This window comes from Typha latifolia, chromosome 15 (genome assembly GCF_019914945.1).
Source record: "Typha latifolia isolate L0001 chromosome 15, TyphaL0001v2, whole genome shotgun sequence".
Classification (NCBI taxonomy): domain Eukaryota; kingdom Viridiplantae; phylum Streptophyta; class Magnoliopsida; order Poales; family Typhaceae; genus Typha; species Typha latifolia.
The window spans coordinates 5,892,440-5,907,369 of NC_133100.1; the positions used below are offsets into that span (position 1 = coordinate 5,892,440).

At 35.1% G+C, this 14,930-nt stretch overlaps 1 protein-coding gene across 1 annotated transcript; it reads left to right on the forward strand.

Annotated features, from left to right (window-relative positions):
- Positions 1–787: 787 nt before the first annotated feature.
- Positions 788–14,025, forward strand: LOC140802218 (actin-related protein 3). Its single transcript, XM_073157660.1, has 10 exons — positions 788–1,228; positions 1,850–2,084; positions 2,203–2,427; positions 3,503–3,649; positions 4,879–4,971; positions 8,485–8,604; positions 9,632–9,742; positions 9,832–9,954; positions 10,032–10,130; positions 13,565–14,025. The coding sequence occupies exons 1-10, from the start codon at positions 1,182–1,184 to the stop codon at positions 13,643–13,645; spliced, it is 1,281 nt and encodes a 426-aa protein (XP_073013761.1). The 5' UTR covers positions 788–1,181; the 3' UTR covers positions 13,646–14,025.
- Positions 14,026–14,930: the final 905 nt, after the last annotated feature.

Below are 14,930 nucleotides of genomic sequence, written 5' to 3' on the forward strand. Positions count from 1 at the left end.
TTTCTTTCATTAATAATATCAATTTTTCTTATTTATTTCATTATTATATGGAGGCTAACCATGCTACACATGAGCTAGCCAACCTAGGGATAACCCAATTTTTTCTCCCTATTAAAGTAAGATGTGGTTATTGTGCCCGATTTGCCTAGACACCGAAGCCCAACTCGTTATGTCCGCCTATTGCTCGACCTATTACACCTGACCCATCAAGGTATTTGCTATTGTTATTTAGTCCCACATTGAAAAGATATTATTTTGAAGAAATGCATATAAATATTTCCCTTCAAAAGCTAGCACAAATATTCAATAAGCTAAGTTCGTATAGTAAATAATTTTAATATACCGGACGGTTATTCTTAACCTAATGCTTGCCTAAAGCCATAGTTTGAGTTTTTGTATATGGATGCGGAGGCATTTTCTTAGACCTAAATAATTCTATACCCTCAACCTTTTTGAGGTAATGAAAGAAGAAAAAAAATTTAATTTTTGAGATATTATAGCTTGTGTTAATTTATTTTAACAATTAAATATTAGATGAAATGTATAATAGTAAATATATTATTTTCTTTCTTCTCTCTCCTTAGACCAAAGGAGAATAAACTTTTTCTTCTTCTTTTTTTTGTTTTTTAGGAGCAAAAAAAAAAAAAAAAAAAAAAATTCTTGCTCAAGTTTTCTTTTTTTTCCTTTTTATTTTTAAACTCCTCCAGTTGAAAACGTGGAGACCGGGAGATCCAAATGCTCCTCCAGCGACAATCTACGTGTCGGTGGCGTGTCTTTATCCCCCACCGCGCCGACCCAGGAAAGTGAGAAGAAAAGAAAAAGGGAGTAAGACGCAAACCGGACAACAATCTAGAGCGAAAGAGACACTCATCCAATTCGTAATCATCGGGATCGCACTTGCTTCCGCTCCGCCGCCGGTCACTTTAGTCCCCCTCTCACCCACCGCTGCCGCCAAATGCGTCGGCTGACATGGACCGGATCCCCCCCTCCTCCTCCTCCTCCTTCGCCTCGAGGTTAAGCCGCCGCTTTCGCTTGCGATCCACGCCCGATTCACCAACCCCACGAGCACATTTCGCTATCGAGATCTCGATCGGAAGAAGGGACTACCATGAGAGCATGCCCTAGGCCCGTCTCGGATCTCGCTCGCGGATCCTTGTTTGATCTCGTTTTTTGCTCCTCCAATGGACGCCGCTTCCCGCCCCGCCGTTGTCATCGACAACGGAACCGGGTATGTAGATGTGGGATTTTGTATTAGTATTATTATTTTTTGATCTAGTTGGTTGCTTGTGAGAGTTGTTGATTTTGGAGATTGAATGAATGAGATTGAGGTAGAAAGTGATCCAGATACTAGATTTTTATAGCTTTACATGTTATCTTTTGATAGATGTTTAATTGAAGCGAGAGAATTCAAGAAGCAAGATGATGTGCTGAATTAGTGTGATTGGAATCGAACAGGTTTTCCTGTAAAAGTAACAACTCATCTGATTCAGGAGAGAATACTCAATTGATATGCCATGATGAGACTTGTAGGAAGCTATGCGTTTTTCTTGATGTTATCCAGCTGGATGGTAGGCGGTAGGCAGCACCGAATAATTCATTTTTTGTTTGAATGCTAGATGATGCAAACAAGGATGAGGTTTTTGAAAGCTTGATTTGATAAGCAGAAGATGATTGATAGGAGATTTTTGTTTTATATGCTTAACTACAGAGCTAATGTAATATCTATAAATTTCTTTCCATCTGACATATTTTATACTTGTAAAATAGATACGAATGCACAGTATGGAATTGCATTATATGGTGTAAGTTACCGTCTTTTCTTGACCTTTTTGCAACGTCTTATGTTTAGGTATACCAAAATGGGATTTGCTGGCAATGTTGAACCTTGTTTTATCATTCCTACTGTTGTTGCTGTCAATGAGTCTGTGTTGAACCAATCAAGAACATCTCTCAAGGGAAATTGGCTAGCACAGCATAGTGCAGGTGTAATGGCTGATCTTGATTTTTTCATCGGAGACGAAGCTTTATCACGTTCTCGTTCTAGTAGTACATACAATCTCAGTTACCCTATTCGTCAAGGTCAGGTATGATATCATCCATTCATAGGATTCACATATGAGCAGTCTACTAGAAATGTATAAGTTAGGTGTCATGTTTGAGCAGTCCTTTAGGGATGTTAAGTTAAATTATATTATTCTGTAGGTGGAGAACTGGGACACAATGGAAAGATTTTGGCAACAATGTATTTTCAATTATTTGCGCTGTGATCCTGAAGATCACTATTTCCTTCTGACTGAAAGCCCCCTCACTGCTCCTGAAAATCGTGAATATACAGGAGAAATCATGTTTGAGACATTCAACGTTCCTGGGCTGTATATAGCAGTCCAACCTGTTCTTGCCCTTGCTGCAGGATATACTACTTCAAAGGTTCGTTTTCGCAGTTCTTCCTCATGAGCTTATACCCTAATTATGTAGCTTAATTTTTCTTGCAACATTTACTCTCTGTTACCAGTTCTAAGTTATTCTGCTAGAACCTAAAACTTGCAATACTCATAAGATGCAAATGGTGCTTTGGCTTTTACTTTGTTTAGTCTTGCACATATCAAAGGGGTGTAATGGAAAAGAGTGCTATCTAATTTGTTTATACTATTTCACTTATTAATTTGTCTAATCTCATCTTCCAGCTCCTGTATTCTTGATATTAGGAATGTCAGGTGTTCAGTTAGCAAGCAACCAAAGTTCTCCTCTGTTGTCCATACCTATATCACATGTTTATAAATGACATACAAATGTAGTGTAAGTCATCTAGTTAAGATTTCTAAGGCATTAGCTTTAATTTGGTTCTACATTTACTTGTTGTAGTGAATTCCGTTTTTTTTCTTCTCATCTTGATGTGATCAAGATGCAGCACTTGGCTCAATTTGAACAATTATAAAAGAATATTGTGAAAGTAAAGCAGAAATTATGAAATATAGATGATACATCTTCGCATCTTCATTCTGCATTTTCTTCCTTATATTTTCAAGTATTCCAATCTTTCTTTACTTCAGATGGTAGTAAGGAAGATTCAGTTACCTACTTTCCTTGTTATTGTGTACATATGTGTGTGTCTACTTTTTTGTTCTTATAACTCCATATTTCAGTTTTTCTTATAAACTTGAAGCCCATGATAAAACCTAATGTAGAATTTAAACTGACGCCTAACATTTTTTTTTTGAAGTGCATTGGGCTTTCAAGTCCTTGCGTGGCCAAATCTTTTGACATATTACTTGCTTGTAATTCAGTCTTTTATGCACGCGCACGCGCACACACATAGAAGCACTGCAAGTTTATATATACAACAAAAATATGTAATACTTATCTTATAGCATACATTAATATTTGAGGCATTGCTTATCTATTTAAAAGTTTCATCATTCTGCCTTATATTTTTCTTGGCCTTCAATTTTTCACATGCCATGAGGTTGATATATTTAATCTGTAATACATGTTGTTTCTTCAGTGTGAAATGACAGGTGTAGTGGTTGATGTTGGAGATGGTGCTACACATGTTGTGCCAGTTGCTGATGGATATGTCATTGGGAGTAGTATCAAATCTATTCCTGTTGCGGGCAAAGATGTTACTCAGTTTATTCAGCAGCTTATAAGGGTAAATACTTAAAACTTTTTATCTCTTTTAACTTATAAGAGTTGCTATAACTCATGGTCAGATTCTAGTATGCTTAAAAAAGAAAGTCATCATTCTATGTACTGTTTCCTAAGTGATCTTGTGTTATAAGAAATTCTGAGCCATGATGCTCCGTATTCTTGATTAAATTCTAAGTAGTATCTTGCTTTGTCAAATCATGGGAAAACGAGCCAAAATAGCTAGTGCTGTGGCATGGTTCTTTTGGAAGGAAGTGTTCTATATTAGGTTCTCAATTTGCATGAATGACAGATCCATTGGTACATTGGGGTTCATTGGGAAGATTGCAAGGAGCCTCGGATCGTAAAACAGAAAAGATTTACCAACATGGTTGCAGGGTGCAACCTACAATTTCATAAAGCAGAATCATGATTTTGACTTTGCTGCTACCAATGCTAGGTTTATACAAAATTCACAAACATATATTTCATATATTCCAAAATTTCTTTTTATCTTGTAAGGCTACATTACTTAAATTACCCCAGTTATATGCATGGTACATTACTAATTCAGGCCTTCTTTTTCTCTCTTCATCATTCAAAGTTTCAAACATGTCTAACATGGGGGAATTGCTTTGGAGCAGAATGCAATCAAGTAGCTTCACAGGAGTACAGGACAATGAAAAAAATCTAATAAATTCTATTACTTGGTGACAACCTGGCATTTTCTGTCAAATTCTGAAGCCAAGGCTATGAGGCAAAGAAATAGAACATACAGAGACTGTTCGTATTTCATAATTTTATATCGTTTTAACTGGAGAGCTTATCATGAAAGTTCCTCTATAGTTGTAAGAGTCCAGAAAAAAAGAGGACATGATTAGTATGATACCTGGACTGACTTTCTTCATTATGTAACAAATAAGCAAAAACAGGCAAATGAAGAACTCTCTTTTGATGAAGACATTTCTAGTGAATTTTTTAAATTTGATTTGCAAAACTTTTGGCTTTTGTAAGATTTGCCTAGGAATTCAATTCAGCAGCTATCTACTTACTTATTGGCATTTCTATTTGCAAGCCAACTTGAGAAACTGTACTCTGTGATTGACTAGTAACGAGATGTAAAATAATATTTTTTCTACAGGCCTTTTTCAAGGAAATATAAAATAGCGGGAGCGTTTAAATAGAAGAGCTTTATGCTGCTTATTAATTGATCCTTCTTTTTTATAAACAAAAAAATGATTTTGTTTCATGTAGGAAAGGGGAGAACACATACCCCCAGAAGACTCTTTTGAGGTGGCTCGGAAAGTTAAAGAAATGTATTGTTATACTTGTTCAGATATTGTCAAGGTAATTTTTATTTTGCGTAGTGACCATTGGAGATAAATCATTTTTCCATTGCATAGAAATGCGGTGCATGGTTTTAACTTTTAAGTGACAGTAACTTTTCCTAAAATCTCCTTAGTTATTCTTCAGTGGATGACATGACATGCTATTTGTTATGCTGATAAATATGATTTCTATTGAAATTGTAAGATCCATAAAATTTTCTGTATATAACAGTATGTTATTCACTTATTTAACAGTCTTACATTGTAATAATTATTTAAATCATGAAAATATATATTGCTTGTACTTACCAGGTGATTAATGTAGGATAATAGCCTTCAAAGTTCAATACTCCTTATTTTATGGTTAACTTAATGATGAGAGTTAAACTGTCTTTAGACTCCAACCTTCTAGGATTCTGCTCCTGGTAATTGATTTTGCCATGTGTTGCAAATTATTCGCTTCTGTTGGTATCAGATCTAGCAATCCATGATGCTGACATTATACAAGAGATATTTAAAACTTTCAGAAGAAGTATAAAGAGAGACTTTATAACATGAATATTGCAAGCATGATTGTTGTAGAGTATCATCTTTTATGATGTTATTGGCTATCAATGTCTGCATACTGCATATCAGAACACTAAGACTGTAACACCCTGTTTGGAATCCTCAAATCAGAGGATTTGAGTGGATTTGGATTTTTATTTGAAGGAAATCCTATGTTTGGAATGCCTCGATGAGAGATGAGAGAAATTCAATCGATTTGGGACTCACTATACCTAACAAAATGAGATGAATTGAGGTGTGATTTCATGAGAACTGATTTCTAACTCAACCAAAAATTTTATATTCCATAATTGTCCTTAGTGTACTAATTAATGAAACTCTACCTATGCCTCTTCTCTTCTCATCTGTTCTCACATTAATATTCTCCTTTTTTCCAAGTCAGTTACGTGCTTCCTATTTCTCCTCTTCTTTGCTTCTAATTGTTTGGTTTAATTTGTTTAATGAATATATTATTGATTCCTAAGATTGTGTTATTATTAATTTCTTTTTCTGAGAATGATTGGATGTAGCCCCAATTAAAATTCATTAAGAAAATGAAGAAGTATCAAATATAGACTTACAGATCAAGAAGGGAGTTAAAAGCCATAAAATCTGTTTTGCATTTCGGCAGGTAAAAGCAACTCCAATTATGCCAGAAAGACTTTTTTAACAAAGTAAAACCAACTTCAGTGTCAACCTCCCAGTAACAAAGTTGCTTGTGCTGCTCATTCGAAGAAGCCACCATAGGATTGAAATTAACATGTTCCAAGCCAGTGTGTTATTATCAACTTTTTATTCTATAATATTGTATAGTTAATTCGTATTGATGATAAAAGGGTATAATAGGGATATAGAACATATTGAAATGAATTCCTACTTGAAATCCATTTGGATTTGACTCCAAACAGAGCCTAAGCATGTATCAAGCTGAGTTTCTAAAGCCATTAGGGACGTGTCCTATTGAAGGAGATGAGATGCACCTATTATTAGAAATTTAGCACTGATACATAAGTGGTTAATTTGGTCTATATTCATTTTAGAATCACTAGGAACGGATGCTCTAAAATGGCCACTTATCTAGGCAGCTCAAATACCGCATAATGCTTGCAGTATGTGGTTGTTGATTCAACTGTCTAGTAGATGAAGTATTTTAAAATGTTATATAGGAATATTAGTATCTAGAAGAATCTAAAATGCTTTGAGAATAAAAAAATGTAAGAGTATTTATATAGAAAAGGAATCTGGCAAAAATTGAGTAGGAAATATGATAAATGAAATTCTTTTGAGAACATATTTGTTGATAATTGGATGTTATATGGTACTGTTATATAACATGCTAAAGTTTCAAGTTTGCTAATGCAAGAAGCAAATGTACCTGCTATGTAATTATTAAATAATAAAATAATAATAAAAATAAAATATAGATGTACAAATAATGGTGAATGCTTACTCTTTTAACTGTCTAGTAACCCTTATTCCTAGAGGTTAATTGCTTCATTTACTTATATCATTGTTTTCCTTAATATGCAAATATTTGGTGCCATCACTACAAGGACCAACTGCATCTGAAAGACCCTTAGGCTGGCTGTGGAAGACTAGCGGCCAACATGATACCCAGTAACATGTGGGTGGAAATTGCAATCTATGACCTAGATTAAGAAAAGGGAGAGATTTGGCAGGAACTTATCTCTATAGTGTCTACTAGTAATGAAGATTCCTTTGGGCAAAATTTTGGAGTTATATGGAGGACTGACTTCTGAGTCCTGCTAGGTAATTTGAGGATTCTTTTTTAATTTTTTTAACTGCAATCCACCCAACAGATTTTGGAGATCTGAAGAGTAGGTTCTCTAGAGAGACACTTCATGTTGGGGAAAATTGAGAACAAGCAAAAGACTTTTGTTGCTGATCTGTATCTCTAAAACAATCTTTAAATATTGAGATAAACAAATTAGTGAAAAGAAGTTTTTTTTATAATTTATAATACCAAATATATCCTTGACTAGAATTGGCTAGAGAAGGAAGTGATTGTATAATATCTTCCAAACCTAAGGGCTTAGACATAGTCTATCTATCATGGATGCTGAAGTTTGTCCACGGACAACCATCAATTATGAAGACTAGTTAAGTATTTAACGAAGGATGTTGAGGCTGTGCCATTGTGGTCCAAATTAAGAGTTTAAAGGACCAACTGAAGTACACCAGTTTCCAGAGACATGATGCAAAATATTTGATCTGAAGGTTGCAAGTGGCATATAACGCTTGGTTTTTGGGTCCCTTTTTGGGTCCTAACTTGCTTTGGCATGTGATTAGAAAATAACATCATAGGACCAACTCTTGATAGGCATGAATTTAACACATTTATGTGATAATCATGGAAAAGGATGTTATTTTAGCTAGTGTAATTAGAGGAAACTAAAATGCATAGGTTGATTAAACAAACGGAAGATTGCATAGTGTATATCCTAAGAGTACACAAAAAGAATGATTGTTCAAACTCAAAAGAAGAGGTGTACCACCTGAAGAAGTTATAGAAGACTTAAGTATTTTGTATTAGTCATATAAGCAATATGAATTTGCAGAAATACTTATGTTGCAGTAAGTGATTCTATCAAATAGCATGCGCTGTGGAATCTCATCTCAAAATGTATAGTTAATTAATAAGTTCAATATAACCAGCACAAACAAGGACAGACGTCGAACATTGAAATAACTTTGTTACAGGAAATTCACTTTTCTTCTCCAATTACCCTTATGTTAGTTGTAGCTCCGGAATCCATCTAGTTATTATTTTGGTATAATCTAGTCAATCAAGTTAATCGCATATCTCCTGATCTCAGGAGGAATGCTATCAGGACTTAATATGTTTCCAGTTTTGTAATATTATTGAAATGCAACCATATTTGTTAAAGGCTTCACTGTCGAGATGATATTGTTAATATAAGTGATTTTTACAGTGTATCCTTATTTGCTGTTTTTTGTACCTCAGGAGTTTAACAAGCATGATAGAGAACCTTCAAGGTACATCAAGCAATGGACTGGTGTTAAACCAAAGACTGGAGCACCATACTCTTGTGATATTGGATATGAGCGCTTCCTTGGGCCAGAGGTAGGGATTTTCAACTATTGACCTTTCTCAGAAGATTTATGTTTGTGTAATGATTTTTGTGTGAAAATTTGAAAAAATTAATAATAGCTGATATGTAATCTGATTTAGTTTTGCATTATTCTGACAGAAATCTCTTAATTTAGTTGCTTCTTGTACCTGTTCTAGTTCAGTCTTCAGTAGATAATAAGCTTGTGTTGCACTTTGTGATGTTTTCCCTCTTGTTCTGTCATCTGGAATTCACGTATCAAATAGCATAATTAGTTAGGGACAAATTTGTAACCTTTCTCTGTCAACATGGATTTTGGTTGTTAGAACTCGTTCTACATTAACGTTTAGTTTTCCTTCAATCTATGTTGATCATACTGTTTACCTGCCATTGTTACCTGCTTTAACGGCTGCCTTCATCATTGCCGCTGATAATTCCACTTGCATGACCTAAGCTACTGCTTCTGTTCTATTGTCAGCATCAGGTGGTTGAGTAAATCTTGTTGCTGTACATATATTGTCTTCTGTGCATGACCTGTTAAGTGTTAACCTTTAAAGTATCACCCCTTGTAGTATGTACTATGTACCGGCAATCCCGAGATACCATTTTACCATATTGACAAAAATTAGTGAACTCATATTTCCAAAATATGCAGCATTAATGGGAGTTTTGTGAAGAATGTTAATCAAGATTGTATGCACATCTCTATTCAGATATCATTTTTATTCGCTAGGGCAGCTATTTCAGCCTTTTGAGAGAGCAAAATCACCAATTCCTCTCCAAATCCTGTTACTATAAGTTTCTCCATTAGTTAGTCACACCCCCTTACTCCTGACTCTTTTTGCTAGTTCTCATGGGGATAACAGATAGAATCCTGAAATATTTTCATATCTGGTCTTGTAGGCTTGTGTGTTGTTCTCAGACATGCTCTACTAACTTGTAAAATATTTATGCTTATCAATGCTGAGATTATGGCCTTATGGGACACTTTTCTCCGTCAGAATTGTCTGTCACTGTCTCACTATCCTTTCCTGTATGCAGATCTTTTTCCATCCTGAGATATATGGAAGCGACTTTACTACCCCTTTACCTGCTGTCATTGACAAGTGCATTCAATCATCACCAATTGACACAAGAAGGGCTCTCTATAAGGTAGATGTCATCAAAGTATTTGTTTCTGTATAAGCTTGTCCTGAAATAATCTCTCTTTTGTAAGTTTAAGCTTGTGATCATTGTCTCAGAACATAGTTCTCTCTGGGGGATCAACCATGTTTAAGGACTTCCACAGAAGATTGCAACGTGATCTTAAAAAGATAGTAGATACTCGGGTTACGGGGGGCTCACGACTTGGTGGAGATGTAAAGGTAGGAGTTTTTACTTTTCTAAGGAATCCAGTTTTATAGTATTCAAAATCCACACTGACTTGTTTTTGAATTTCCAGTCTCAGCCGATTGAAGTCAATGTGGTCAGCCATCCAATCCAGAGATATGCGGTTTGGTTTGGAGGTTCTGTACTTGCCTCAACGCCTGAATTTTACGGGGTACTTTTCTATTCTTTCGGATCTTTTTGACTAATAATTTTAACTTAGCTTAAGAGTAGCATAATTCACATTAGAGGACTAGTTTTTTATCTTCAAACAAATCGCCATGAAAAGATTTTTTTTTTTTAAATATAGAGAGTTCAGTAAGCATGAATGCATGATATTAGATACTAAGGGTAATTATCATGCTGTGCCCTACAGTAACAGAAGGAAAATTGGAACCAATTATCCTTTGCTATGATTGACTGCTTGACGACTCATTTCTTTTCCAAACTTGAACTTAAGCTGTAAATTACACTTATTAGATGTAAGCCATGAAATATTTGTAGTTCCATTATATATAATATTCCTATAACCTTCTATATTAAGTAACATTTTTAAATATTTATATTTGTGTTATTTGTGTTATTTGTGTATGTATATATATGTATACATCTATAATATCGGTAGGATTTTAGGTTCAGTGCTATTGACAAAAAATAGCTGATGGGGGAATTTACTTGCAGCATTATTTTAAAATACTTAGAAACCAGAGAGGCGGAACATGTTATTGGGAAGCCTCACTCATATGTCAAGTCAAAAGAAGTAGCTAGGTTTTAAACTTTTGAAGAATCAATTTTACGTGATTATGGTTTCAAGGACTCCAAAAGAGTCAAAGTTTATAATCCAATCAAACTACTGAACAGAGGCTTATCCTAACTCTCAAAACGAATAATTGTTTGTCCAATTTGAATTAGCAAGAAGTCTCTATTGTTTGTGAATTTCCATTCTTAATTTTTCTAAATATTCTAGATCACTTGGAACTGAGCATATTGTCAAATTGGGCAAACGATTATTCATTTTGAGTGTTAGGATAAGCCTCTGTTCAATAGTCTATTATGATTCGACCGCGGGGGTATCAAGTTAGTTGAGTCAAGTCCGATCTAGTTAGTCTAATTTGATTATTTTTTAAATTTTAAATTTAAACGGATAATCTACATGTGGATTCAATCCGTTAGAACTCTACTCCTATAAATAGAAGTAATGAGATTTTTATGATGTGTGGAATGATAATTGAGTTAATTTATTTTATATTTGAGTTATTATTATTTTATCGTAGTCGTAGATCGTTTTTATTTTTGTAGGAGTAGATCTTAACTATAGATCCATTCAAAGTACTCAAATCCTAGCCGCCCTCTTCATCCATAAGCCACCCTACCTTATAGTCGTCCACCACCACCCTTAGCCGTCCACTTGATTTGAATCGAGTCAGGCTGGATCACATCATGGGGATATTAGGCTCGATGGATCGAGTTTATATTTCTTTTAATTAATTCATAATATAAATCCTTAAGGCAAGTCTAGCTAAGTAACGTAAATCATTAATATATGTTCAGTTAAATTATGTAAGCCTTTAAGACAAGTCCAAATAAGTTATGTAAGCTTTTAAGACAAATCCTAATTTGAGTCGTGTAAGCCTTTAGGGCTAGTCTTAGTAGGACTCATTGTACCCAACCTCCTATATATAGAAGGGCTCGGTTTCTTTGTTTAATCATCCAAGTATTGAAAAATTATTGAGGTTAGCTTATTTATTATTGTCGCATCTACCGTTTTATCGTAGCCATTAGATTGTCTTTATCTTTGTAGGAGTAGATTATAACAGTAGAATCTTTTCGACCTTCCAAACTCTAGCCACTATCTTCCTTCAGCAACAATCCTATTGTATGACCATCCACTACCACCGTTGGCCATCCACCACACTCCAACAATCGCCGCAATGTCAAATATTTTCACTTTTGTTCGTTCTGATCTTTTTTCACTATTTTATTTTTTAACTTTTCATCCCAACCTTTGATTCATGTGAAATTGAATTCATTAGATCCGTGACTTATGAGGCTTCCTCCCATAAAAATATCATAATTTTTTTACGTCTGGATCGTTCTAGATCTGGTTCGTAACATCACCACCCTCCGACGACCACCGTAATGTTGGATATTTACTGATATGCCCCGTTCTGACCTTTCTTCACTCTTTTATTTTTAACTTTTCACTTTGACCTTGGATTTACATAGCATCAAAGCTATTAAATTCGTAACTCGTGCGGCTACCACAACAAAAATTTTCATACTTTTCTTATGTCCAGATCGGTTCAGATCTGGTTCGTAACATAGTCTGATTGGATTTTAATTCAACTTTCTCAATCTAGCTACACACCTACCTATGTATTTTATATGCGCAAAACAAGTTTAAAGGTTGGAGATAATTTTATTTATTTGTTTTAGTGTTTATTAAATTGAAAGTAAGAATATAACAAGTTGCCATAACACTCCTTTGGCCCCCTGTATACACATGAAAAGGGTGTGCTGGTGTTTGACAAAGAAGAATGAGAGGTTAGCAGAGTTGAAGTTGCTTGTAGTCCAATGCATGATGTTCTACAAGAAAGATAGATTAGTGCACAGGAGTGATAGAATCCCACGCTATCACTCCGCTGCTATGAGCTACAAAGTACTTGAGAATTAGAAAAAAAGATACTCAAAGCTATTCTTTTGATTTCCCACTAACTTTACTACTTGAAGATAAGAGGGTGGGTGAGAAGAGGTGCCACATGCTCCCACCTTTTCAGGGTTATGGGGCACAAGACATGCAACCTTGCCACTGTTACAAAGAGTTGTTTCTGTTAATTGAAGCCACTGTGACCGGGAAAGACACTGCAAGCCTAAACTTTGAATCAAGTGAGCCCTGATATTCTGTTGTTTGGACGTGTGTGTGCACACCCACACACAAAGGTTCTCATTGCAGTCACATGGAAGCTGAAACTTCATACAATATCCTTCAGTAACTGACCCTCAGGCAATAAACTCTAGTTGCTAATTTTTGGTATTGCTCCGGTCGAAACAAAAAGGGAAAGTTGTTTCTGCTGCAAATATAATGAACTTAGATTATTCAAAGACTACAGAAGGAGGATTCCATGTGCTTATTTTTCTCTCGCCATAAGTGTGTTATCATACATCTGCCAGCTAAGTCACATTCATGTCTTACTAGTTACTACTGCATGATGAAATCTGCAGACTGTTTGCAAATTGTCCTGCTTATTTTTCATGGTAGTGAATAACCTGCTCTTGTAAACAATCTAAGGAATGAACTATGAAAGGTAATTTTCTACTTAATCTTGAGTATAATCCAATTAGATGCCTATTTGTATCCTACTTGCATGCAACAGGAAAACCTACCTCTATCATTATATTGTACAATTGCTAGAATAGGACCGAGTCCGGCTGATGTAAATCTTGGGTATAATAAAGTGCCACCTTATGAAGTGAAAATCATTGAACCACTGCAAATAAGAGTTGCTACTTAAACAGTTCTGAACTACTTCATGTTCTCATTCCCTACTTCCTAGATCTATTTCAGTGTCTTAGAAACTGAGAGCTAAACTGGAGATGTGCTTTTCACAGGCTTGTCACACAAAAGCAGAATATGAGGAGTATGGAGCAAGCATATGCCGAACAAATCCTGTGTTCAAGGGAATGTACTGAATGGGAAAGCTTGTCTACCTGATATACTTACGATTTGCATCGGCATGATAAAGCTACTGAAAACAACATTATTCCCTTGGAAGTTCCTGCATATGATCATATCTGCATTACCTGGAAAATACCGACGAGCGGCCTTTGTATGGGTTGTACTATTGTACGATATATCTACTGCAAGCTGAATCTTTTTGCTGTCAATTTGTTCCATATTCATTTCAGAAAGTTTCTATAGTTTTGACGAATGAAAAGGGAAAGAAAATCTGCTACTTTGTACACTAGGCAGAGATGTTAGTATGTTGTTGAATAGTAAATGATGAGTCAAAGCTGAATCACCTTTTAGCGTTCGGCTTAATAGATTCAACGCTGACATTCTTTGGATTTAATTACTTGCAATCATATCCTTTATAGTGTGCTACCAATCCTAGGATTTTTTACTCTCACAGAACTCATATCGGCACTTTACTGAGCATTTCTTATGTTTAGCCATTTGCATCTACAATGATGTACTTGTCTATGTTAAATTTACCAGCAAACGGACTTTCTCTTGACTGCATAGGAGAAAAGAATGGGCTTATTTGTCTTAATTTAATACAACTATGTAGGAAAAGTAGGTTTTTTATTTTTCCATGGTTGCCATATTCTTTTTTATACGTTTTGCATCTTTATTTTCCTATCATCCCTTCTTTCATAGTGTGACCGAAAACATTATACATTGTATAAAATGCTATTTTGTTATGAACCAGTTTGATCCGATCCGTAATGGTTTTGGATTAGATTGAGGATGCAACTTTTGAAGGAAACTGTGGATAATTCAACCGTTGGATCGTCTTAAATTTTAGATACATTATCGCCCTTGAAAAGAGCTTTTCAATAAATCTAAGATCGTAGGATTTGGATGACTAGATATTGAAATATTGGTCGAATAGTAGTCGAAGGTCGGGTAAACTCTAGCTTAGTAGCCCTTCAATGGTTAGATAGGTATTAGGTTAATTTCTTAGTAGGAAGGGGGAAAAGTTGTTGTAGAAGAGGGAGATTAGAAGTTAAAGGAAGTCGATCAAAGACTTGAGCGGTGGAAGAAATGATGCGAGAGATGGTGCCAATGGTTAGAAACAGTTGAGAAGAAGATAAAAGCATAATGTCGATTTTAATTATCAGATTTCAACTCCAATTAGGATTTCCTCCACATATTTATAGAAGCTCCCGACTCAAATAACTAAGTTAAAAAAAACCCTTACAAACCAACTAAATTATAGATAGATTCTGAATCTGGAGAAGTCGTGAATACCAA

Coding starts and splice junctions, on each gene's coding strand:
- LOC140802218 (XM_073157660.1), top strand. CDS start 1,182: ATGGACGCCGCTTCCCGCCCCGCCGTTGTCATCGACAACGGAACCGG. Junction 2,428..3,502: donor CAGGATATACTACTTCAAAG/GTTCGTTTTCGC, acceptor TTGTTTCTTCAG/TGTGAAATGACAGGTGTAGT. Junction 9,955..10,031: donor GACTTGGTGGAGATGTAAAG/GTAGGAGTTTTT, acceptor TTGAATTTCCAG/TCTCAGCCGATTGAAGTCAA.